Raw genomic sequence first — 27,887 nt, 5'->3', positions numbered from 1 at the left:
AGATTAGATGAGGTCACCCAAGGAAAACAAGTAGAGAGTTTGGATAATTGGGCAAGCAACAAAATGTAGGGTTACACTAGCATCTAAAAGACTGGCAGAAACAACGAAGAATCCCAGAAGGGACTCAGGAAACATTTCCAAAGAATCATGAGCAAAATCACAAAAGAGTAGTCATATGGAACCCAAAGCATTATAGTTTTAGGAAGGAATTAGTGAATTTTCTGCATAAGAAAGCCACCTGAGCACTAGTGTCTGAAACCCATATACAGGCAAATCCTGATTAAACTGATCAGTGACTAAAGAAATGTAAAATAAGAAAAAGGACTAGGAACTAAGAAATAATTCCACTTTTATTCCTCAAACAAAGTAGATTCTACTGAACTGTAGAGGACCCCTGGTAGCATAGTGCTTAAGAGCTCGGCTGATAACCAAAAGGTTGGCAGTTTGAATCCACCAGCCTCTCCTTGGAAACCCTATGGGGCAGTTCTACTCTGTCCTATAGGGTCACTATGAGTTGGAACTGACTCAATGGAACACAACAACAACTGAACTGTAAGCACTTGATGAAGGTAGGGATCATGACTCACTTGTTCACTGTCATATCTAATATCAACCAACCAACCAACCCATTGCTGTCAAGTCAATTCTGAATCATAGCAATGCCATAGGACAGAGTAGAACTGCCCCCTAGACTTTTCAAGGAGTGCTTGGTGGATTTGAACTGCTGACCTTTTCATTAACAGCCGTGGCACTTAACCATCAAGCCACCAGGGTTTCCATATCTAATATAAACTGAAAAAACCAAACCCAGTGCCGTTGAGTCGATTCCAACTCATAGCAACCCTATAGGACAGAGTAGAACTGCCCCATAGAGTTTCCAAGGAGCGCCTGGTGGATACGAACTGCCAACCCTTTGGTTAGCAGCTGTAGCACTTAACCACTACGCCACCAGGGTTTAATAAATGATAGTTTATAGCATGCATTTAATAATCAATTGTTCAGTAACTGAATGAATAAAGCAAAGAAAAAATTGGAAAATAATTTAAGTAATAACATAATTACCTTTTCTGAAAAATTACCTTTGTAATGGTAAATGAAATAAGTACAAGAAATTCTCTCTGAACTTACACTAAGACCACTAATTGAAAAGAACAGCAAACAGAAGTGAGGTCAGGGTTTGGGACACAAGTACTCCTCTGGGATTCCTTTACATTGATGTGACTTAACAGCACTTAGAATCTACTGGGAGACAATATCAAATGAAATATTGAAAATGACAGGTTGTCTCCGTAATAGAGTATGATGTCTTCACGAAGTAGTGTGCAATATGGTGTCAATACGGAATGGATGCATCCATCCTTTGGGGAATATCTGCTATCTTGCTGCACAATATCTAAACACCCTTCCAGATATATCCTGCCTGCTTTATAAGGATGCTAAAGATGAGTTGCAGAAAAACTGTCTTAGTGGGCTCTGATTGTGCCTTATCGGAGTCCATTTTCCTTCCTTGGGTAACTGAACCTTGATCTTCCTCTGAGGAACTAACGATGTTCCAATGTTCAAATTTCTGAGGTAATACCATACATTTTCACAAGGAGTATAGGAAATGCAACCTAACCATGTACCAAAGAAAGACTGAATATTTGTGAACATCCCTAAAAACCTCCACATTATGAGGAAAGGGTTAAGCAGAATATTCTATTTTTTTTTGTTTTAATCAGGAACATGGATAATCTGTAATCCACAAACAGCCTAAGCTTATATTTTTTAATATCTGTCTAAAAATGTCAATTCCTAGCCACTTAGACTGTGTCATATTTAGAGTACAATTTCTAGAACACTTAAATAGACTGGTGTTCTATGTAGAAGACAAATGGAAGAAAGATTTCCCCTTGAAAAAAAATTTTTTCCCCTTATTTATTAAATATTATTAAGATACATGGTCTTAAAAGTTGGTTTGGGGGTATTTGATTAATTTTTTGTAAGCAGAAGAATATCTATAGAAATGTTTTCATCTACCATTGTACCTATATTTGTACCTACTTTAGTCCAGAAATTGTGAAGCAAATAATTAAAGAGGACTTGTAGAGGTTAGGAGAGGCATGATAATGAAGAAATCTTAGAGTTGTACATGATATCACACAGTTGTTTGATTCTTAGAATATAGCCTGGTCTCAAAAATCTAGCCAAGTAGAAGAAGGTTCCCAGTTTGGAAAGTGGCAGTGAGATATATCTTAACACCTTCATTGATTTGCTACAGCTCAAGAAATAGATGAACATCCAGGACCTTGAGTCTTAAGTGGACTTGTGACCTCTGATTGGAAGACTGTCTGCAGGTGCCTGTAAGAAATTCCTTCAAGTGAAAAGCTAAGAAAGACTACATGATCAAAGAGACTTACCTTTATTCTACTGCACCCAATGTGACTTATTACTTGGTGTGTAAATGTTGGTATGTAGATGCCAAGCATTTCTCTGGGGTGTAATTTCTTGAGGTCATGAGCTAAATTAAGGCAATGATAATGATGTATTCTTTACAACAGTCCTACAGATTCCCTCGAACTGACTCTGGCACACGAAGCAGGGGGAAAAAAAGTGCATTCCCTGAGGTACACAGCAAGCTTGGTCAATGTCTTCTTCCCAAATGGTCTCTTGATCTCCCAGGCTGATGCAATGTCTTAATTATTCAGAATGCTTGCTGCCAAAACTGCTTCCATACTAACAGGCACTGTTACTTATCAACTCTCCAGCGATAACTTCTAGCAGCAATGCTTTCTTGGCAGGAACTTTGGAGCTGAATCCTACTATAAAAAAATTTTTTTTTTTTTGAGAAAAAGGAGCTACTGAAAATGACTCCTACTAGCAGTTCCAATTCCCCAAAGTAGTAAAAGACTCTCTGAAGACATTACATCAGCTGCCGTGTGCAGCGTTTCTGTATCCAGTGGCCGGAGCAGTCAAGAACTGTGGTTCAGGCCACTGGCCTTTCTTCCCATCTCTGAGTTCATGCCAACTCTCTGCCTTCACACATAGCATCTACCTGAGATCACTTTTCTCCCTTTCCTGTCATTCAGAGCATGGGCAGAGCTCATCCTCACACTCAAGACTTGTGATTCCCTTTGAGATTTTCATTGTATACATACATACACACACACACACATATATATATATATATAGCACTTCAGGGTACCTTTTCAATTTGTAGACAATTGTTTATCAAACTTGAGTACCTTGTAGAAATTTTTAACAGGAATGCTCTAAAGTTCAGCTTAAGCCTTGGTATTTAGTCGACATCATTTATCACCTTAGACTATAGCATTTGAAAGGTCCAAGAGCTGAATGCCTACTTCAGTGTCATTTCTGATATCCCTGACCTTCGGAGATATGACTACATAGGTTCCAATCATATCCAATTTACATAATGATAGTATTACAGATTAGCCATGAATATTCATTTTCAAATATTGGTGATGATTCTAGGTGTAACTTGAAGAGAATATCCCCTTATATGTTTTATTTTATTATCACTTCGGTTTTCTTTCTAATGTCAAACATTAACCAGATTGACATTCCCGTAAGATCAATAATTATAATACTAATCTTTTATCCAATATCAGAATAGAGACATGAAAGTCATAACTGCAGCTGACAGAAAATCATTTCAGGAGCAAGCAAAATGAAATTGCAAATACTTTCCTTCCTTCATTTTTTCTTTTGCACTAGCACCTCATTGCTAACCAATGAAATCTTTTTTTTTTTTCCTATTTCTTCCTGCTTCAAACTAATTAATTGAATTATCTGATAGGGCTAACATTGCTCTGTCACATTTAACTGTGCATACATGTGGGTACACAAGCACATACACACACATGAACACACACAAAACACCCTTAAGGTATGTGAAATTTATTATTTAATAATATTTTTACTTTGTGTCTGATTTGTGTTATGGATTGAATTGTATCCCCCAAAATATGCATTAGAACCCTAACCCCTGTACCTATGGATGTAATCTAATATAATAATCGCCTTACATGTAGTGTGATGTAATCATTTTCCTTACAATTATAGGTACAATAAAGTGCAGGAGGCTTGTTAATTATAGGAAAAGTGTGAAACAAATACCTGAGATAAAATCAGGAATAGATGATGCTCCGGAGACTGCCCCTGAGGCAGCAGCAACAGCCTTGGCATCTGTCTTGCTACCAGATTCAAAATGGTCTGTAATTTATTTGAAAAGGGTGACATCAACAGACAATTAGCAGAACTTGTAACTGAAGCACACTTCCAGGTCTTTCAGATAAAAATAAAATGATAAAGACTCTAAACTCGAAGGGAGAAGGGGAGAACTTGTTATGAAAGGAGTTGACAACACACTTTTAAAAAATGGTGATTGGAAAATTTGGCACTCCTGCGATGAATAAACGAAGCCAGTGCCGTAGTAAGTGTGCAGGAACAAAGGTCTGGTGGTCTACGTATGAACTCGGCCAGTGGGAGCCCTGTGGATCACATCTGTCTGACCCACTACCGATCACGGCAGTGGCACATGACCTGGCAGCAGTTTGTTCTGTTATGCATGGGGTCACTATGACTGAGGGGTAAACTCGATGGCAGCTAATGAGAACAACAGCGATAAACGTTCAGAGAAAAATCAATTCTCAGAACCATTTCCTAAACAGGTGCAGGAACAAACCACCCACCCTAATCCCTGCTCAGATTAGGACAACCTAGTTCATGGTAATCTGTGTCGCTCTGTAACCTAACCAACCTAACCTTTATGCTCTCTCCCCACAAGGTGGCGACCAAGTCAAATATTAGGCCTAATTGCTGCTGCTTCAAAATGTGATCTAGACCTAGGGGGTTTTGCAGATTTGCCTGTTTCTTCAAAAATGTTAATGGATTGTGTGAATTTTTAACCAAGCTGTGATTCAACTTGTGGATGTCACTTGAAATACATGACTGTGAAGGTCTAATGGGCCCTCGATGCTACCAATGTACCACCTGCCTTCAGTCCTTTATTCTCCTGCTGTCCTAAAAGATTATTTCATACCTTTTCCTCTGTCTTCAAAACCCCAGTCCATCCTTCCGTTTCTTCAGCCTCAACCAATGTTCGTACTTCCTGTTTCACAGAGAGCACTTGAAACAATCAGAGGAGAATTTCTACAAACTCACACCATTCTATCCGCCCACTATCCTGCATCTGTGACCATGTATTTTCCTCCCTGCCTGTTACCACAGAATTCTGTACTTCCGTAAACTATCCTTGCTACTATCTGAAGTCAAAACCTCCACTTGCGCACATTTCTTGTTGTCTACGCAATGGTAATTGTCTGATAGTTCTCCCCACCGCTGCCTTGGCAGCTGTTGTTTTGTACCCCATATATTCATCTCCATAAAGCCATCCTGTTATTTCTCCATTTTAAAAGTTCCAGTCTCTTAAACTTGCTTCCCTGCCTCCTACTTTTCCATTTATTTTTATTTATTTTTTATTATTAACTTTTATTGAGCTTCAAGTGAACGTTTACAAATCAAGTCAGTCTGTCACATATAAGTTAATATACATCTTACTCCTTACTCCCACTTGCTCTCCCCCTAATGAGTCAGCCCTTCCAATCTCTCCTTTCGTGAGAACTTTGCCAGCCTCCACCTCTCTCTATCCTCCCATCCCCCCTCCAGACAGGAGATGCCAACACAGTCTCAAGTGACCACTTGATATAATTAGCTCACTCTTCATCAGCATCTCTCTCCCACCCACTGTCCAGTCCCTTTCATGTCTGATGAATTGTCTTCAGGGATGGTTCCCGTCCTGTGCCAACAGAAGGTTTGGGGACCATGACCGCCGGGATTCCTCTAGTCTCAGTCACACCATTAAGTATGGTCTTTTTATGAGAATTTGGGGTCTACATCTCACTGATCTCCTGCTCCCTCAGGGGTTCTCTATTGTGCTCCCTGTCAGGGCAGTCATCGATTGTGGCCAGGCACCAACTAGTTCTTCTGGTCTCAGGATAATGTAGGTCTCTTGTTCATGTGGCCCTTTCTGTCTCTTGGGCTCTTAGTTGTCGTGTGACCTTGGTGTTCTTCATTCTCCTTTGCTCCAGGTGGGTTCAGACCAACTGATGCATCTTAGATGGCCACTTGTTAGCATTTAAGACCCCAGATGCCACATTTCAAAGTGGGATGCAGAATGTTTTCATAATAGAATTATTTTGCCAATTGACTTAGAAGTCCCCTTGAACCATGGTTCCCTACCCCCCGCCCTTGCTCCGTTGACTTTTGAAGTATTCAGTTTATCCCCGGAACTTTTTGCTTTTGGTCCAGTCCAGTCCAGTTGAGCTGACCTTCCATGTATTGAGTGTTGTCCTTCCTTCACCTAAAGCAGTTCTTATCTGCTAATTAATCAGTAAAAAACCCTCTCCCTCCCTCCCTCCCTCCCTCTCCCCCTCGTAACCACAAAAGTATGTGTTCTTCTCGGTTTATACTATTTCGCAAGATCTTATAACAGTGGTCTTATACAATATTTGTCCTTTTGCCTCTGACTAATTTCGCTCAGCATAATGCCTTCCAGGTTCCTCCATGTTATGAAATGTTTCACAGATTCGTCACTGTTCTTTATCGATGCGTAGTATTCCATTGTGTGAATATACCACAATTTATACTTATTTATTTATTTATTTATTTACCCATTCATCCGTTGATGGACACCTTGGTTGCTTCCAGCTTTTTGCTATTGTAAACAGAGCTGCAATAAACATGGGTGTGCATATATCTGTTTGTGTGAAGGCTCTTGTTTCTCTAGGGTATATTCCGAGGAGTTGGATTTCTGGGTTGTATGGTACTTCTATTTCTAACTGTTTAAGATAACTCCAGATAGATTTCCAAAGTGGTTGTACCATTTTACATTCCCACCAGCAGGGTATAAGAGTTCCAATCTCTCCGCAGCCTCTCCAATATTTATTATTTTGTGTTTTTTGGATTAATGCCAGCCTTGTTGGAGTGAGATGGAATCTCATCGTAGTTTTAATCTGCATTTCTCTAATGGCTAATGATCGAGAGCATTTTCTCACGTATCTGTTTGCTGCCTGAATATCTTCTTTAGTGAAATGTGTGTTCATATCCTTTGCCCACTTCTTTTTTTTTAATTAATTTTTATTAAGCTTCAAGTGAACATTTACCATTCCAATCAGTCTGTCACATGTAAGTTTACATACATCTTACTCCCTTCTCCCACTTGCTCTCCCCCTATTGAGTCAGCCCTTTCAGTCTCTCGTTTCGTGCCAATTTTGCCGTCTTCCCTCTTTCTCTATCTTCCCATCCCCTCTCCTGTCAAGAGTTGCCAACACACTCTCCAGTGTCCACCTGATTTAATTAGCTCACTCTTCATCAGCATCTCTCTCCCCCCCGCTGACCAGTCCTTTTCATGCCTGATGAGTTGTCTTCAGGGATGGTTCCTGTCCTGTGCCATCAGAACGTCTAGGGAGCATTGTCTCCGGGATTCCTCTAGTCGCAGTCATACCATTAAGTAGGGTCTTTTTATGAGAATTTGGGGTCTGTATCCCATTGGTCTCCTGTCCCTCAGGAGTTGTCTGTTGTGCTCCCTGACAGGGCAGACATCGATTGTGGCTGGGCACCAACTAGTTCTTCTGGTCTCAGGATAATGTAGGTCTCTGGCTCATGTGGCCCTTTCTGTCTCTTGGGTTCTTAGTTGTCGTGTGCCCTTGGTGTTCTTCCTTTGCCTTTGCTCCAGGTGGGTTGAGAACAATTGATGTATCTTAGATGGCAGCTTGTTGGCATTTAGGACCCCAGGCGCCACATTTCAAAGTGGGATGCAGAATGTTTTCATAATAGAATTGTTTTGCCCATTGACTTAGAAGTCCCCTCAAACCATGTTCCCCAGACCCCAGCCCCTGCTCCACTGACCTTTGAAGCTTTCATTTTATCCCGGAAACCTCTTTGCTTTTAGTCCAGTCCAATTAGACTGACCTTCCTTGTATTGAGTGTTGTCTTTCCCTTCACCCAAAGCAGTTCTTATCTACTGATTAATCAATAAAAAACCCTCTCCCTCCCTCCCTCCCTCCCCCCTTTGTAACCACAAAAGTATGTGTTCTTCTCTGTTTTTTCTATTTCTCAAGATCTTATAATAGAGGTCTTATACAATATTTGTCCTTTTGCCTCTGACTCATTTCGCTCAGCATAATGCCTTCCAGATACCTCCATGTTATGAAATGTTTCAGAGATTCGTCACTGTTCTTTATCGATGCGTAGTATTCCATTGTGTGAATATACCACAATTTATTTACCCATTCATCCGTTGACAGACACCTTGGTTGCTTCCAACTTTTTGCTATTGTAAACAGGGCTGCAATAAACATGGGTGTGCATATATCTGTTTGTGTGAAGGCTCTTGTTTCTCTAGGGTCTATTTCGAGGAGTTGGATTTCTGGGTTGTATGGTAGTTCTATTTTTAACTGTTTAAGATAATGCCACATGGATTTTCAAAGTGGTTGTACCATTTTACAATCCCACCAGCAGTGTATGAGAGTTCCAATCTCTCCACAGCCTCTCCAACATTTATTATTCTGTGTTTTTTGGATTAATGCCAGTCTGGTTGGTGTGAGATGGAATCTCATCGTAGTTTTAATTTGCATTTCTCTAATGGTTAGTGATCGGGAGCATTTTCTCATGTGTCTGTTAGCTGCCTGAATATCTTCTTTAGTGAAATGTGTGTTCATATCCTTTGCCCACTTCTTGATTGGGTTGTTTGTCTTTTTGTGGTTGAGTTTTGACAGAATCATGTAGATTTTAGAGATCAGGCGCTGGTCGGAGATGTCATAGCTGAAAATTCTTTCCCAGTCTGTAGGTGGTCTTTTTACTCTTTTGGTGAAGTCTTTAGATGAGCATAGGTGTTTGATTTTTAGGAGCTCCCAGTTATCTGGTTTCTCTTCATCATTTTTGGTAGTGTTTTGTATTCTGTTTATGCCTTGTATCAGGGATCCTAGGGTTGTCCCTATTTTTTCTTCCATGATCTTTATCTTTTTGTCTTTGATCCACTTGGAGTTAGTTTTAGTGCATTGTCTGAGGTATGGGTCCTGTTTCATTTTTTTGCAAATGGATATCCAGTTATGCCAGCACCATTTGTTAAAAAGACTATCTTTTCCCCAATTAACTGACACTGGGCCTTTATCAAATATCAGCTGCTCATACGTGGATGGATTTATATCTGGGTTCTCAATTCTGTTCCATTGGTCTATGTGCCTGTTGTTGTACCAGTACCAGGCTGTTTTGACTACTGTGGCTGTATAATAGCTTCTGAAATCAGGTAGAGTGAGGCCTCCCACTTTCTTCTTCTTTTTCACTAATGCTTTGCTTATCCGAGGCTTCTTTCCCTTCCATATGAAATCGGTGATTTGTTTCTCTATCACCTTAAAAATGACATTGGAATTTGGATCGGAAGTGCATTGTATGTATAGATGGCTTTTGGTAGAATAGACATTTTTACTATGTTAAGTCTTCCTATCCATGAACAAGGTATGTTTTTCCACTTAAGTATGTCCTTTTTAATTTCTTGTAGTAGAGCTTTGTAGTTTTCTTTGTATGGGTCTTTTATATCCTTGGTAAGATTTATTCCTAAGTATCTTATCTTCTTGGGGGCTACTGTGAATGGTATTGATTTGGTTATTTCCTCTTCGGTGTTCTTTTTGTTGATGTAGAGGAATCCAAGTGATTTTTGTATGTTTATCTTATAACCTGAGACTCTGCCAAACTCTTCTATTAGTTTCAGTACTTTTCTGGAGGATTCCTTAGGGTTTTCTGCGTATAAGATCATCTCATCTGCAAATAGAGATAATTTTACTTCCTCCTTGCCCATCCGGATACCCTTTATTTCTTTGTCTAGCCTAATTGCCCTGGCTAAGACCTCTAGCACGATGTTGAATAAGAGCAGTGATAAAGGGCATCCTCGTCTGGTTCCTGTTCTCAAGGGAAATGCTTTCAGGCTCTCTCCATTTAGAGTGATATTGGCTGTTGGCTTTGCATAGATGCCCTTTATTATGTTGAGGAATTTTCCTTCAATTCCTATTTTGGTGAGAGTTTTTATCATAAATGGGTGTTGGACTTTGTCAAATGCCTTTTCTTCATTAATTGATAAGATCATGTGGTTTTTGTCTTTTGTTTTATTTATGTGGTGGATTACATTAATGGTTTTTCTGATATTAAACCAGCCTTGCATACCTGGTATAAATCCCACTTGATCAGGGTGAATTATTTCTTTGATATGTTGTTGAATTCTATTGGCTAGAATTTTGTTGAGGATTTTTGCATCTATGTTCATGAGGGATATAGGTCTGTAATTTTCTTTTTTTGTAATGTCTTTACCTGGTTTTGGTAGCAGGGAGATGGTGGTTTCATAGAATGAGTTGGGTAGTATTCCGTCATTTTCTATGCTTTGAAATACCTTTAGTAGTAGTGGTGTTAACTCTTCTCTGAAAGTTTGGTAGAACTCTGCAGTGAAGCCGTACGGGCCAGGGCTTTTTCTTGTTGGGAGTTTTTTGATTACCTTTTCAATCTTTTTTTTTGTTATGGGTCTATTTAGTTGTTCTACTTCTGAATGTGTTACTTTAGGTAGGTAGTGTTTTTCTAGGAATCCATCCATTTCTTCTAGGTTTGCAAATTTGTTAGAGTACAATTTTTCATAATAATCTGATATGATTCTTTTAATTTCGGTTGGGTCTGTTGTGATGTGGTCCTTCTCGTTTCTTATTTGGGTTATTTGTTTCCTTTCCTGTATTTCTTTAGTCAGTCTGGCCAATGGTTTATCAATTTTGTTAATTTTTTCAAAGAACCAGCTTTTGGCTTTGTTAATTCTTTCAATTGTTTTTCTGTTCTCTAATTCATTTAGTTCAGCTCTAATTTTTATTATTTGTTTTCTTCTGGTGCCAGATGGATTCTTTTGTTGCTCACTTTCTATTTGTTCAAGTTGTAAGGACAGTTGTCTGATTTTGGCTCTTTCTTCTTTTTGTATGGGTGCATTTATCGATATAAATTGGCCTCTGAGCACTGCTTTTGCTGTATCCCAGAGGTTTTGATAGGAAGTATTTTCATTCTCGTTGCATTCTATGAATTTCCTTATTCCCTCCTTGATGTCTTCTATAACCCAGTCTTTTTTCAGGAGGGTATTGTTTAGTTTCCAAGTATTTGATTTCTTTTCCCTAGTTTTTCTGTTATTGATTTCTAGTTTTATTGCCTTGTGGTCTGAGAAGATGCTTTGTAATATTTCGATGTTTTGGACTCTGCAAAGGTTTGTTTTATGACCTAATATGTGGTCTACTCTAGAGAATGTTCCATGTGCGCTAGAAAAAAAAGTATATTTTGCAGCAGTTGGGTGGAGAGTTCTGTATAAGTCAATGAGGTCAAGTTGTTTGATTGTTGTAATTAGATCTTCCGTGTCTCTATTGAGCTTCTTACTGGATGTCATGTCCTTCTCCGAAAGTGGTGTGTTGAAGTCTCCTAATATAATTGTGGAGGTGTCTATCTCACTTTTCAGTTCTGTTAAAATTTGATTTATGTATCTTGCAGCCCTGTCATTGGGTGCATAAATATTTAATATGGTTATGTCTTCCTGATCAATTGTCCCTTTTATCATTATGTAGTGTCCTTCTTTATCCTTTGTGGTGGATTTAAGTCTGAAGTCTATTTTGTCAGAAATTAATATTGCTACTCCTCTTCTTTTTTGCTTATTGTTTGCTTGATATATTTTTTTCCATCCTTTGAGTTTTAGTTTCTTTGTGTCTGTGAGTCTAAGGTGTGTCTCTTGTAGGCAGCATATAGACGGATCGTGTTTCTTTATCCAGTCCGTGACTCTCTGTCTCTTTATTGGTGCATTTAGTCCATTTACATTCAGCGTAATTATAGATAAATAAGTGTTTAGTGTTGTCATTTTGATGCCTTTTTATGTGTGTTGTTGACAATTTCATTTTTCCACATACTTTTTTGTGCTGAGACGTTTTTCTTAGTCAATTGTGAGATCCTCATTTTCGTAGTGTTTGACTTTATGTTTGTTAAGTCGTTACGTTTTTCTTGGCTTTTATCTTGAGTTATGGAGTTGTAATACCTCTTTGTGGTTACCTTATTTTTTACCCGTATTTTTCTAAGTAAAAACCTAACATGTATTGTTCTATATCGCCTTGTATCCCTCTCCTTATGGCAGTTCTATGCCACCTGTATTTAGTCGCTCTTTTTGATTATTGTGATCTTTTAGATTTTGACTTCAGTGATTCCCTGTTATGAGCATTTTTTTTTTAATTAATCTTAATTTGTTTTTGTGATTTCCCTATTTGAGTTGATATCAGGATGTTCTGTTTTGTGACCTTGTGTTGTGCTGGTATCTGATATTATTGATTTTCTGACCAAACAATATTCTTTAGTATTTCTTGTAGCTTTGGTTTGGTTTTTGCAAATTCTCTAAACTTGTGTTTATCTGTAAATATCTTAATTTCGCCTTCATATTTCAGAGAGAGTTTTGCTGGATATATGATCCTTGGCTGCCAGTTTTTCTCCTTCAGTGTTCTGTATATGTCGTCCCATTCCCTTCTTGCCTGCATGGTTTCTTTTGAGTAGTGTGAACTTATTCTTATTGATTCTCCCTTGAAGGAAACCTTTCTTTTCTCCCTGGCTGCTTTTAAAATTTTCTGTTTATCTTTGGTTTTGGCAAGTTTGGTGATAATATGTCTTGGTGTTTTTCTTTTTGGATCAATCTTAAATGGGGTTCGATGAGCATTTTGGATAGATATCCTTTCGTCTTTCATGATGTCAATGAAGTTTTCTGTCAGGAGATCTTCAACTATTTTCTCTGTGTTTTCTGTCCTCCTTCCCTGTTCTGGGACTCCAATCACACGCAAGTTATCCTTCTTGATAGAGTCCCACATGATTCTTAGGGTTTCTTCATTTTTTTTAATTCTTTTATCTGATTTTTTTCGGCTATGTTGGTGTGAATTCCCTGGTCCTCCAGATTTCCCACTCTGCATTCTAATTGCTCGAGTCTGCTCCTCTAATTTCCTATTGCGTTTGTCTAATTCTGTAATTTTATTGTTCATCTTTTGGATTTCTACATGCTGTCTCTCTATGGATTCTTGCAACTTATTAATTTTTCCACTATGTTCTTGAATAATCTTTTTGAGTTCTTCAACTGTTTTATCAGTGTGTTCCTTGGCTTTTTCTGCAGTTTGCCTTATTTCGTTTCTGAGATCATCCCTGATGTCTTGAAGCATTCTGTAAATTAGTTTTTTATATTCTGTATCTGATAATTCCAGGATTGTATCTTCATTTGGGAAAGATTTTGATTCTTTTGTTTAGGGGTTGTAGAAGCTTTCATGGTCTGCTTCTTTATGTGGTTTGATATGGACTGCTGTCTCCGAGCCATCACTGGGAAACTAGTTTTTCCAGAAAATCTGCTAAAAAAATTGCAGTCAGATCCCTGTCAGAACTGCCTTTGGATTATAACTGCCGCCTTGTTCCCTGTAAGGATGAAAGTCTGAGACTTGGATCATATATGCTTGGCTGTAGCTGGTTCTGTGTTTTTAGTCCAATTAGGGATGGATTTTTGGTCCCTGGGTTTTTTCTGGTTCCTTCTCTCAGACCAGACGAGTGGATTAGGAAAAGACCAAAAGAAAAAAAAAAGGGAGGGGAACCAAAGCCGCCGCGGAGCCGGAGCCGTTCTCCCTCTGGCTCAGGAAATTCCAATGTTAATGATGCCGCCTGGGGAGGGTGGGGGTGGGATCAGAGAGATAGGAGCGTAGCACCTCGGAATATAGCCAGAGTTGCTTGTCTTGCTTGGAATGACTATTTTATCTGAGATTCCCGAGGGGCATGTCGCCTATGTGTGCTGGCTGTGTGGAGATTGCCACCGGGGATCTGGTCCACTGAAGCCGCTGTCAGATCCTCCGCTGCCAGTCCAATGCCCAGCGTTAAGGTTCCCCTGCTGGGACGCTGCACTCCCGACTCCAAAATCAGTCACTGCCTCCCGGGGACTTCTCGTCCCTCCAGCCGCGTCGCCGCGTTGCCCCCTTGGACTGGCTGGGCCCCCTCCCGGGGTTAGTTCAGGGGAGTTGAGCAGCTCCCCGTGCTTGTGCCGTGACAGCACCCAGTCAAATGCCCGGCAGCACAATTCCCCGGCTGGGACGCTGCTCTCCCAGCTCCAAGACCAGTCACTGCCTCCCAGGGACTTCTCCCACTGGCTGCATCGCCACGCCGCCTGCGCGGACCGGCTGGGCCCCCTCCCGGGGTGAGTTCGCGGGGGTAGGGCTGTGCCCCTTGTTTGCGCCATCAGCTCCCCTGGACCCTGACCTAAACCGGCCGCCAAGGTTACCTGACTGGAACGCTGGCTCCTGGCTCCAAAAACAGTTGCTGCTTCCCCATATTTGTTCATTTTTCGTCTCTAAATCTGTGTTTGTTGTTCAGGGTTCGTAGATTGTTATGTATGTCATCAGTTCACTTGTTTTTCTGAGTCTTTGTTGCAAGAGGGATCAGAGGTAGCATCTACTTAGTCCGCCATCTTGGCCCTGCCTCCAACATCCCCATTTATTTTTTCTTCTTCTTAGTTTTCTTACTTGCAGTTTCTTATTCCTTTCTGTTCAGTCCGTCTTAAACCAACTCCAGGAAAACTTTCCCTACTTCTCCACCTTAACAAAGATTTCTTAACAATAGAGCCAAGGACCTCCACATTGCTAAATCCAATGGTCAATTTTCAGCCATCATTTTGCTAGATCTATCAGCAATATTGGAAATAGCTGATCACTTTTACTTCCTTGATATATTCACTTGGTTTCTGATATCACACAGTTTCTTGGTTTTCCTTCTACTTCATGTGTCACTCCTCATTCTCCTTTGTGAGTTCTGCCTTTTTCACTTCACCATTCAAAGTTATAGAGTGCACCAGGGCTCAGTCATTGGTCCTAACTTTTTTCTTCTGTCAGTACATACTGCTTCAGTAAATGCATCCAATCCTGTAGTCTTAAAAGTTATTCAAATGCTGAATACTCAAAAATTTATGCCTGCATTCCAGACCATGCTCCCTAACTCCACACTTACATACATCTAACCATGTGTTCAAATCTTCACTTAGATATCCAAGAATATTATGTTTTCTAATTGAACTACTGGAAGCAGCAGTCAAGAAATCAAAACACGCATTGCCCTGGGCAAATTGCCTGTAAGAGGTCTCTTTAAAGTGTTAAAAAGCAAAGATGTCACCTTGAGGACTAAGGTGCACCTGACCCAAGCCACGGTGTTTCCAATCATCTCATACACATGCGAAAGCTGGACAATGAATGAGGAAGACTGGAGACGAATTGATGCCTTTGAATTGTGGTATTGGTGAAGAATATTGAATATACCATGGACTGCCAAAAGAATGAACAAATCTGTCTTGGAAGAAGTATAACCAGAATGCTCCTTAGAAGCAAGGAGGGCAAGATTACGTCTCACATACTTTGGACATGTTATAAGGAGGAATCAGTCCCCAGAGAAGGACGTCATGCTTGGTAAAGTAGAGGGTCAGAAAAAATGAGGAAGATCCTCAAAGAGATGCGTTGACACAGTGGCTGTGACAATCGGCTCAAGCATAACAACAACTGTGAGGTTGGTGCAGGACTGAGTAGTGTTCTGTTGTGCATAGGGTTGCTATGAGTTGGAACCGACTCAACAGCACCTAATAACAACAACAATAACAATTGAACTACTAAAAATGACAAAAGTCCCAATTGTTACTGATAATTAGAAGTTGTAGCAGAAATAAGATTAAAAGGTCAGGGGCCTCTTTTTTTATATACTTTTTATTGTGCTTTAAGTGAAAGTTTACAAATCAAGTCAGTCTCTCACGTAAAAACTTATATACACCTTACTACATATTCCCAATTACTCTCCCCTCAATGAGACAACCCACTCCCTCCTTCCACTCTTTCTTTTCACGTCCATTTTGCCAGCTTCTAACCCCCTCTACCCTCCCATCTTGCCTCCAGGCAGGAGATGCCAACATTGTCTCAAGTGTCCACCTGATCCGAGAAGCTCACTTCTCATCAGCATCCCTCTCCAACCCATTGTCCAGTCCAGTCCATGTCTGACGAGTTGGCTTCAGGAATGGTCCCTGTCCTGGACCAACAGAAGTTTTGGGGCCATGACCACGAGGGTCCTTCTAGTCTCAGTCAGACTATTAAGTCTAGTCTTTTTATGAGCATTTAGGATCTGTATCCCACTGTTCTCCTGCTCCCTCAGGGGTTCTCTGTTGTGCTCCCTGTCAGGGCAGTCATCGGTTGTAGCCAGGCACCATCTAGTTCTTCTGGTCTCAGGATGATATAGTCTCTGGTTCAAGTGGCCCTTTCTGTCTCTTGGGCTCGTAATTGCCTTGTGTCCTTGGTGTTCTTCATTCTCCTTTGATCCAGGTGGGTTGAGACTCATTGATGCATCTTAGATGGCCACTTGCTAGTGTTTCAGACCCCAGATGCCACTCTTCAAAGCGGGATCCAGGATGTTTTCTTAATAGATTTTATTATGCCAATTGACTTAGATGTCCCCTGAAATCATGGACCCCAAAACCCTGCCCCTGCTTCCCTGACCTTCGAAGGTCAGGGGCCTCTTTTAACCTTCTGATGACATATCCTGCCTAAGAACTTGGAATACAGACAAGGGCAAGTCAAGGGTCAGTACTGGAGAAGCATCAACGATATGTCACATTTAATCCAGGGCATAAAAGAGAGTTAAAAGAACATCTAAAGAACAATATCAAAGCTAAAAAAATGGGAATCCTAGTGAAAATCACCAAGAGCTCAGTAAAGAGGTGCTAAAACAATTATGAACGAGACACAAGAAAAATAAACTGGCAACAGCAAATCCGGGAAGGACAAGACTCTAGGAGAAAATGTAAGTCAATTTGAGAGCCTCAGGGAGAAAATCTTGATAGCTTGCGAATGCTTTTAAGGTACCACCTTTTCCTTTCTATTTCTGTTGCGGAACCACTCATGGGTAACAATTGCCGTCAGATAACTTCTTGTGCTTTATAAAGAAATTATTCCAAAGGGGAGGAGAAAAAAAAAAAAGAAGAAAGATAAAAGTATATGCCTGTCTTACATGAAAGTATGGGTTAAACTTCATATTTAACTAAGAAATGCCATTTTGGGGTCATTTAAATGAGAGAATGAACTCAATTTTATTGAACAGACACTTCAGAAGATATTTTACAAACATTAGCTAGTAATTCTTACAACGTTATGATATAATTACTAACCCTGTCTTAAAAACAAAAACAATCGATGTCAAGTCTGTTCCGGCCCCACGTGTGTCAGAGTAGAACTGTGCTCCATAAAGCTTTCAATGTCTGCGACGTTTCAGAAGTAGATCCCAAGGACTTTCTTCTGAGCTCTTCTGAGTGGACTCAGACCACCGGTCTTTCAGCTAAACACTTAATCATTTGCTCTACCTAGGCAGTTTAACTTCATCTGACTTGTAAGTAAAATGAGGTCATTTGAGGTTAACCGGATTTCCAAGTCTTTTGGATAGTGTTTGGACTCTTTCCACAATGCTATTTTGATCCTTTACATGATTGTGAAATAACAGAAATGCAGGGATGACCCTGGGCCACATTATAAAAATTGTCTTTGTTTCTTCCTCTATCATCTGGAAAATTTTCTTCACATTAAGCTCTTCCTTGATTCTCATCTTTGTAGGCAACCCATCCTCACTTAGTTCCTTTTGCCAAAGGGAAAAAAAAATTAATAATTTTATTCCCACCAAAGTAAATATGTTACTTATATTTGGAAAAGAAGTGTGATTGTTAGGATAGCAATCAATTCAAAAGAATAAACAGTGAATGATAAAATTTGAGATGATATGGGACACAGATCGATAGAAAACTTTAAGACTCAAGTCACACAAAGGGGTTGGCTGAGTATTTCCTCTGTCTGGTATGAGTCAGAATCCACTCAATGGCAATGGATTATGGTATGAGAATAGCTTCCTTGAAGAATAAATACTGGTTCTTCACAGTAACTTTTCCCATATTATGTACTCAGATATTAATCATGTTTTTAAGAAAAAGGACTGTTTGATCAAATAGGCTGAAGATCAAAGAAGAACTGACAACTTTGAATTACGGTGTTGGTAAGGAATATTGAATATACCATGGACTGCCAAAAGAATGAAAAAATCTGTCTTAGAAGAAGTACAGCGAGAATGCTCTTTATAGCCAAGGATAGTGAGACATTGTCTTACATACTTTGGACGTGTTATCAGGAGGGACCAATCCCTGAGGAAGGACTTCATGCTTGGTAAAGTAGAGTGTCAACAAAAAGGAGGAAGACCTTCAATGAGATGGACGGACACAGTGGCTACAACAATGGGCTCAAGCATAGCGACGATTGTGATAATGGTGCAGGACCAGGCAGTGTTTCACTTTGTTGCATAGCGTCACTATGAGGGAATCGACTTGACGGCACCTAACAACAACAACTTGTGTATTTACTTTTTTTTTTCTTAACATATGTCTATTCTTCCATGTTCTACATACTGTACCGCTGCTGCTGTTGTTAGTTGTTGTCAGATCGGTTTCAACTCATGTTGACCCTGTATGTGCACAGTAGAACTGTTCCATAGGGTTTTCAAGGCTGTGACTTTTCGGAAGCAGATCACCAGGTCTGTCTTGTGAGGAGCCTCTTGGACAGGTTCAAATGGTCAACCTTTCTGCTAGTTGTGTATCACTTAGCCATTTGCACCTCCCAGAGATTCATGTACTATACAAATCAGAAGTACAGAAAGGTCAAAGTTTTCTTACTGGTTATATTCTAGTTAGGTGCAGATAAATAATAAGCAAATGAAAGCTAAATGAAAGATATAATCAGATAATGACAAATGTGATAAAGGAAATAAAAGAAGGTTTTTTTTTTTTAGTGTCATGGGGCTTGAAAACAAATAAAGAAGACTGAAGAAGAATTGATGCCTTTAAATTATGGTGTTGGTGAAGAACATTAAATACATCGTGGGCTTCCAGAAGAACAAACACATCTGTCTTGGAAGAAGTACAGGCAGAATGCTCCTTAGAAGTGAGGATGGTGAGACTTTGTCCTATGTACTTAGTACGTGTTATCAGGAGGGACCCGTCCGTGGAGAAGAACATCATACTTGGAAAAGCAGAGGGTCAGCAAAAAAGAGAAAGACCTTTAAGGAGTTGAACTGACACAGTGGCTGCAAGAGTAGGCACAAATAAAGAAACTATTTTGAGAATGATCCAGGACCGGGCAGTGTTTCGTTCTGTTGTATATAGGCTCACTATGAGTTGGAACTGGATCAACAGCACCTAACAACAACAGTGTGATAGAGAGGGATTGGATGCATATGTGAATAGTCATTAATATAACAGCTGAGTTAGAATTTTCAAGAATTTACTATATAGAAACTCATATTACTCTCTCCCCATTCTTCCCCACCAAGAGAAGTTGATTCTAACCCATATCTAAACGGCTCTGGTGACCATGGGGTAACTTCAGACCCCATGTCTGATGGGGTAATATCAGACAATTTGTAAAAAATGATTCTACAGCAAAAATAAGTCTATGGATAATCTTTGAGGATTAGATTCTGAAAATTGAAATAATCATCCTAACTCTGATAACCTTATAAGGTGTTGAAGATAAAAAAGTTAATGTAAATGAAATCACTTTATAAGATGGAGAAGGAATGAAAATTGTAACCTATTATTCCAAAAATAGAAAAACAATATTAATTGAAAATGCCATTTATTAATAAATTAGAAAAAATTAAATATATTTTTATGCCCGGGTACAAATTTTCTGACCCTGATGGTGGCCCTCCAGGAACAGATATTACTTCTGTGTGGGAGGTCGAATCCAGAGATGGGATTTGACTCAGGTTCCTTCCTGTTGCTATATTCTAACTATTTAAAATTGTGGCCATTCTGTAATTGAGATACACATCACAGTGCATGAACAAATGACTGAATTGTTAACATTGTGGTCTAGGTTTCTGCATGTTGGCCTGGTCTTAGTGACATTCTGCTTCTGAGAACACCCTATTATTAAGGTGGGTGAATGGGAATTCACTGGGGTGGGGATTAGCCTCTGTCAGTGGAGATCTAGCCTCGAGGGCTACAACTGAATGGTATAAATCTGTGCCTTGTCACAGCTGTTCAAACATGCCCTCTGCCCTCTTATATCCCAAAGGAGAGCATTGGATCCATGATGTATCTTCTGAGAAACTGAACAAAAACAGTTTCTACTTTGATCTTAACATACAATCCGCTGAGATTCAAAAGAGACCTGAATGATTCAGTAAATTCTCTGCTTGGCTCCCTCGTCAGCAATCCTTTTTAATTGGAAAGAATATAAATAAATCCCTTGGTAAAACAGAATGTACACTTCTTCATTAGATTCATAGATACCTACAACTTCTGCTTTAAATCTCTCTTCAAAAGCAATAAAAATCGTAGTTCGACAAATTTGACCAGTATTTAATGATTGGATGGCTTTTCTCCATTTATATCCTGGACAGCTTACTTCCACAGTAAGAAAAACTAAGCTGGAATCATTTCACCTGGTTCTTGGACTCTCTGGAGAAGTTGCTTTATGCGAACGAATCTTGGGTGAGATAAGATCTTGGATTAGACTTGAAATGATTAGAGTCTTTATTTCTACAACTTTCCACTTTTGACCAACTCTAAAAACTAAGCTCTAAGTGTTAACTTTATTAATGTATTCTTTTTCCTAAAATTAGTGATGTTTAGAGGGTAATGCTTAAATTTTAGATTGACAGTTTTAATTTAGGAATGAGCTGAATTTTTGTATTTCTTTATAGGTAAAACAAAACAACTACAAAATTTTCTTATAAGCAGGTTTACCTCTAGGAATGACGGTGGTGGTGGTGACAGTGGTGATGGCAATGACAAAGATAGCAGTGGTGGCAGTAGTAATGATTGTGGTGGTGGCAGTGTTGGTGATGATACTGGTGTTGGTGGTAATGGCAGTAGTAGTTGCAGTGTTGGCGACGACAGTGGTGACCACAGTGATGAAGGTGGTGGTAGTGGTGGGGACTGCCTTGGTAATGCTGGTGGTTTGGTGACGGTGAGGATAGAGGTAATTTAGGAGCATTCTGTGGAAACACTGAGAAATTATTGTAGATTCCAATACCAAAAATTAAAACATTATTGCCACTTCCGTTCTACAAAATTCTGCTGGAGTTAGTTACAAACCCACAAATTTGCCATTAATTTTTATGAAAACAAAGCAAAACATGGGGTAATATATGCACTAAAGAGGTTACTTTAAAGTACTTTAACGGTAAGAGAAAAACCTAGCTTGATACTCAGGAAGCTTCAGAGCTACAAGTCCACTGACTATATAAAACTGACAGTCCAAGTGCAATCACTAGAGCCATCTAGGTACTTAGATTTCGATGGAGGTATTATATATAGCCCAGGTGAATTCAGAAAGAAATATCAGCTCCAGAGTCCAGCTTCCTGGATTCAAAAGCAGGCTATATTATGCAGTAACTCTGTGGACTCAAGGAAGTGAACAAGTCACTATGCTTAATAAATGTTATTGTTATTACAGTTATTATTTTGAGATGAGTACATCGATTATTGACAAATCTACTTAGAGAAAGAATAATTGTCCTTTATGAAAGGAGTTTAAATGTTTACTTACTAAAAATTCTTCTGAATTATATTCTGATATAGAATGCATGCTTCTATAATAATAAAAATAATACAAATGAAAAGGAATTGATATAAACAAGAAAGACAAAACTGATAGAAACATAAAAGCTGTCTAATACCTTATTGTCAGGCATGACCATTTTGTAAGGAGAATTTACCAATATCTTTTTTTTTTATCCAAGTGGATCCCTGGTGGCACAGTGGATAAGAGCAACAGCTGCTAATCAAAAGGCTAGCAGTTCAAATCCATCAGCCGCCCCTTGGAAAACGTTTGGAGTAGTTCTACTCTGTCCTGCAGTGTTCTGAGTTGGAATCAACTTGACGGCAATGGGTTTGGTTTGGTTATCCAAGTGTAAAATGTTCCTATCCTGTGATTTTACAATTCTATTGCAGAAACTCACTTTACAGAAATACTTAAATCTATTGCTATATATCTTTACCTGTATCTATATTGTTATAACCTGGCCCAGTTGCTGTCTAGTTGATTCTGACTAACAGTGACCCTAAAGGACGTGGTAGAACTGCCTCACAGGGTTTCCAAGGAGCATCTGGTGGATTCCAACTTACCATCTTAGCTCTTAACCACTGTGCCAAAACTCATAGCAACCCTGTAAAACAGAGTAGAGCTGCCCCTATAGAGTTTCCAAGGAGCACCTGGAAACTGTTCAGCAGCTGCAGGTCTGAACCACTATGCAACCAGGGTTTCCCTGATATAGTCATAGATATATCAATACAAGACATTCACTGTAGCATTGTAGCAGCAGAAAATTGGGAATATTATAAATCTCCTTATACTGACCTGGAATGTTGTCAATGATAAATCATTGATTAAAATTCAATGTACAGTGCATTTGCATACATGATGCCAGCAATGTTTATATAAATTTATATTATTAAAATGCATTTATAAATATGCAAATTCAATATTTCTAAATAAAAATGCAAATCTGGAAGGATAAATGACTTTTAGCTAATTACACAGCTAAAAAGCGTTCCAGAAGTCGAAATTAGAACCTGATGTACATAACTCTAAGACCTTAGCTTTCTGTTCTGCCCTGAACCATGTCTCTTATCCCTCCTTCTGGGTCTTTGCACATGCTGTCCCCCTGCTGGGAATAGCCTTTGTCTAGCTTTAAAACTTCAATAATTTACTTTTCTTTCATTTCTTCAGTTATCACTTATTTCTTTGTCATTATTTTAAATTTACTAGGTCTGCCCTTATTTAAGGAAACAAGCCACATCTGATGCTTTTTATTGTTCAAATTTGCAGCATCCTCTGAGTTTTTAAAATACTTGTTGTCTGCTTAAATAATTAGGGAATAAGAGGGAAGTGGACTGACAAAGAAAAAGAAAAATGTTAACTAAGATTGTCCCTTTCTTCATTTGAGCGGTCTTTCGAAAATGTTCTTCAGTGAACCATTGTGGAAAGAGAAAAGAAATATCACAAAAGTAGCTGAGGGTTGTGATTCAGAGCTGAATTGGAAATTTGGGGTATGGTTTGATCCTTGATTATGGCTGAAGCAAGTCTAGAAATACAAATGTTTACCGACTAAAGCTGATAGCTGTCATCATTGAGTCTGACTGACAGAGAAATAATAGCCAGTCCCTGATATCAAATCCACTCTCAAGCCTGGAGAAAGGGCTAATACTAGTATTCTCTATTCAGTTCAGAGTTCACTGCCGTTTCCTTTTGTTCTATAAAATATCATTAATTGTATTGGTGCCCACTTCATCTTTAGTAATCTATTAAGAACCTTGAGAAATGTGAAGTCCCAGGTGATACAGTTTATGGCCTCGGCTGCAAACCAAAAGGTTAGAGGTTTGAATCCACCCAGAGATACCTCGAAAGAAAGGCCTGGCAATCTATTTCTGAAAAATCAGCCATAGAAAACCCTATTGCTCACAGTTCTACTCTGACATTCATGGGGTCACCATGAGTCAGAATCTACTCCATGGCATCTGGTCTAGACTTTGGTTGGCAAGTAACTGTCACTATGTTGAGAGCATTATGAATTTCCCCTGAGATTCATTCTGTCAGAGATATGTGAGAAATAAAGCTGTCCAGCTTCCACTAGAATCCACAGGTATCTTTTAAAAATGTAAGCCTGATTTATAATTCAGGCTATTTACAATTAAGAAATTATAATACTCTTTTGTTTTATACTCTCCCTTGGTTTCCCATTGCCCTCAGAAATTCCTTGCCTTGTCCTAAAATTCTCTGGTTTACCTGGTTACTGCCTCTACCTCTCCAAACACACATTGAGCCAAATGAATGACGCCAAATAGTCACTAACTATAAACACTATGTTGCTTTTTTAGATTTTCCGACTCTCAGCCAGCGCTCATATCAGTACCTGGTAAATGCGAAACCAAAACAATGTGACTGAATTCATTCTTTTGGGTCTTACGAAAAACCCAGAGCTGAGGAAAATATTTTCTGCTGTGTTTCTAATCATGTATGTTGTCACCATGTTGGGAAACCTACTCATTGTGGTAACTATGACTGCAAGTCAGAGTCTGAGGTCACCTATGTATTTTTTCCTTACTTCCTTGTCCCTCATGGATGCCATCTTTTCTTCTGTCGTCGCCCCCAAGATGATTGTGGATTCCCTCTCTGAGAGCACTACCATCTCCCTCAAAGGCTGTATGACCCAGCTCTTTGCAGAACATTTCTTTGGTGGAGTGTCAATCATCCTTCTCATTGTGATGGCCTATGACCACTATGTGGCCATCTGTAAGCCCCTGCACTACAGGACCATCATGAGTTCTCGGATGTGCTGCCTGCTGCTGGGAGGGGACTGGGTGGGAGGATTTTTGCATGCAATGATACAGCTTCTCTTCATGTACCAAAAACCTTTCTGTGGTCCCAATGTCATTGATCACTTTATGTGTGACTTGTTTCAGTTGCTGACACTGGCCTGCATGGACACCTGCGTCCTGGGCCTCTTGGTCATCCTCAATAGTGGGGTGATGTGCGTGACCATCTTTCTTATCCTCATTGTCTCCTACATGATCATCCTCTGCTCTTTGAAGTCTTATAGCTCTGAAGGATGGCGCAAAGCCCTGTCTACCTGTGGCTCCCACCTCACAGTGATTGTCTTGTTCTTTGTGCCATTTGTTTTCTTGTACGTAACACCTGTGGCCACTTATCCCATAGACAAGGCAATGGCTATGTCGGAGTCTATCATCACACCCATGTTAAATTCCTTGATCTACATCCTGAGAAGCACAGAGGTGAAAAATACCATGAAGAAACTTTGGATGCAATGAGAGACTTTAGATGGCAAGTAACTGTCATCATGCTGAAAACATTATGAGTTTCTCCTAAAGAGAAGTCATTCTTTCCAAGATGTGTGAGAAATAAAACAGCCCAAGTTCCAGAAGAATCCAGAGGGATCTTTTAGAAATACAAGTCTGATTTATTGTTTAGGATATTTACAACATAGAAATTATGATACTGATTTTCAAGGTTTCTTTTCTTCCTCCTAATCTCATCCTTGTGGTGGTTACCCTTTCCCCTTTAGCCTTCCCCAGGTCAGTCCTTTTACCTCACTACTGGAACTCCATTATCAGATCTAAGAGCTATAATTCATTTTGTAGTTTTTCCTGTTTACAGGTAAAGTTTAACTATACAAACTTTTGTCCATAAAATGTACCTTTCACATGTGTGCACACAAGTTATTTCTCAAATTCGAGTACTGTGTAAGCCCTTCCTAAGGAGAAATCAGTTCTTTTGAATTTCGGCAATGATACGAATCATGATTTCACATTTCTAATGTAACGAGGTGTTAAGATTGAAATTTTGGCTACACATGATAAGTGAAATTACAAAGTGCGTTCCAGATCACACCATACCTGCTACTACAGTGAAGGCAGTGAATGATGAAGATAAGAACCCTCACAACTAAGTAAAGAATATGAAACCTGGTCAGTATAAACTGGAAGAGTGGTTTGTGAGAACAGCTTTGGATGTAGAGAATTCCCCTGCCCCACCATGGGAGTAGAGGTATGCCTGCCTCTCATGTCGGTACTCGTTTCTCTGATGTTTCTGTGGAAGGACATGTTTGGAGTTACCTACTCTGCCATTTGGCTGACATCACCTCCTACTTTAATTTTTAATTGTCTGTCAACCAGAGGTCATAGTACCTTAAAATTCCAGTCAAGTACCTTAAAATTTGTTTGTATTTGTGAGTGTGTGTGCATTTACACATACATGTGTACGTGCATGCTGAAAGGGCACTTCTAGAGAGTGCTATTCTGACAGACTAGCATATGATCCTCCACATTGGTGGCTGCAGGGACTGAGATCAGAAAAATATAGGCAGAAAGAGAGACTTAGTGGTATCAGCACAGGATTGCCCAGTAGGGCAGGCTCAGCTACAGGTGTCCAATGTATCATCTTCAAGGAGCATCCTATCAAATGCTCATACTGGCAAAATGACAATCTGAATTCTGCAACTTTCCAGTCTCCTACAGATTGGCTCATGTTGACCAAATTCATATGGTACTAGAAAAAGATTTGTAAAAGGAATTTGGTGGACACACATGCACACGATTATCCTGTGATTAGTCAGCACATTTCTTTCTGGAGAAAAATGTCTACAAGAAGTTAAATTACCAAGTGAAAATGGTCAGGTGTTGATAGAATCCAAGTAAGGCTCATTATAGGTTGTTTACAATGGTTATGAGCTTTAAGTACTCATAGTCTAATGCAGTCCTCTCAGAATATTAAATGTGTATATAATGGACCAATAACATGTTGATATACATTGACTGCTTCCTGTTAGGACTGTTTCCTGTTAGGAGTATTTCACCTTTCCTGTCCATGTAACAAAAACTAATGTGTTAAGGAAGTGTAAATTAAATACACCATATTTATCAGCTGAAGTCATAATTTGCTACGCCATAACTTTTTCATGGCATTTTTCACTTCTGCATTCCTCAGTATATATATCAGAGGGTTGAGAAAGGGTGTCCCAATTGTATAAAACACAGCCACCATCTTGTCCACTGGAAATGTAGCTGGTGGGTGTGTGTACATGAATATACATGGACCAAAAAACATGACTACCACAATAAAATGGGAGATGCAGGTAGAAAGAGCTTTTCACCTTCCTTCTGCACTGTGGTTTCTCAGAGAGTATCAAATGACAACATAGGATATAAGCAAGAGCGTGAAACTCATCATGCATATGGCCCCACTATTGGACACAGCAGCAAACTTATCACATAGTGTCCATGCAGGCAAGTTTCAACAAGGGCTGCAAGTCACACAAATAGTTATCAATCACATTGGGACCACAGAAGGACAATATCAAAGCCAAGGAAATCTGTATTGAAGAATGGATACAAGATCCCACCCAGGCCAGAATCACCAGCACACCACAGACACCTGCTCATGGTGGTTGTTTATATTGCAGCAGCTTTCAAATGGCCACATAGTGATCAAAAGCCATGAGGATGAGCACAAATATCTCCATACACCCAAAGAAATGGGCTGCAAAGACCTGAGTCATGCGCTCACGGTAGGAAATGGTCTTCTTCTAGGATAGAGCATCCGCAATCAACCTGGGTGCCGTAGTTGTAGAAAAGCAGACATCAGCAAAGGACGGGTAGAATAGGAAAAAGTACTTGGGACTCCCAAGGGTATGACTTGTCTTAATAGTCACCACAATGAGAAAATCCCCCAGCAGAGTCAAAAGGTAAAGAATCAAGAAGATTCCAAATATTGCTTTCTGCTTTTCAGCATCCTGTGTCAACCCAAACAGAACGAATTCGGTCACACTGTTATTCATCACTATGTAAGTGGCTGTAGGTGGGATGAATTTGACAAAGGTTTAATCTGCAGAGAGAAAAAAAGTGACATTTTGGGAAAATCATTTGGCTAAACTCTGAATTAATTGGTTCTGTTCCATGTTCTGTTACCTCCAATTACCTTTGGTGTGCACCAAAATTCCCCAGGAATCTTTGTAAATCTACAGATGCACAGACCTCTCCCAGATTTATCTGTTGATTCATTTAGAAACTGTCTGATTGGCCCAGCACTTTTGTATTTTTTGAATAAAAAAATTATATATATATATATATGCCTCCTTTACAAACTTTGATTTTTTACCAAGACTGAGAACTATAAAACTTGTTCTTTCCCTGGGCAAGTGACTTAACTGCTTTGAAACTTGGCCTT

The 27,887-nt window shown here is 39.5% G+C and overlaps 1 protein-coding gene and 2 long non-coding RNA genes across 6 annotated transcripts in view; 2 read left to right on the top strand and 1 right to left on the bottom strand.

The window, feature by feature from the left end:
• The window catches only part of LOC135229841 (uncharacterized), a 637,733-nt gene that overhangs the window by 273,095 nt on the left and 336,751 nt on the right, over positions 1 to 27,887 (top strand). The gene's annotated exons all lie outside the window — the stretch shown is intronic.
• The window catches only part of LOC135229842 (uncharacterized), a 590,403-nt gene that overhangs the window by 342,779 nt on the left and 219,737 nt on the right, over positions 1 to 27,887 (bottom strand). The window lies entirely within an intron of this gene.
• LOC135229848 (olfactory receptor 4C6-like) lies at positions 12,572 to 27,633 on the top strand. Its single transcript, XM_064279105.1, has one exon. It carries the CDS (start codon positions 24,065 to 24,067, stop codon positions 24,971 to 24,973), a length of 909 nt encoding a protein of 302 aa, XP_064135175.1. The 5' UTR covers positions 12,572 to 24,064; the 3' UTR covers positions 24,974 to 27,633.

This window comes from Loxodonta africana, unplaced genomic scaffold (assembly GCF_030014295.1).
Source record: "Loxodonta africana isolate mLoxAfr1 unplaced genomic scaffold, mLoxAfr1.hap2 scaffold_56, whole genome shotgun sequence".
Classification (NCBI taxonomy): Eukaryota; Metazoa; Chordata; class Mammalia; order Proboscidea; family Elephantidae; genus Loxodonta; species Loxodonta africana.
The sequence above is the reverse complement of the archived record's forward strand: the minus strand, read 5'-3'. Positions and strand labels throughout refer to the sequence as shown.

Coding starts and splice junctions, on each gene's coding strand:
- LOC135229848 (XM_064279105.1), top strand. CDS start 24,065: ATGCGAAACCAAAACAATGTGACTGAATTCATTCTTTTGGGTCTTACG.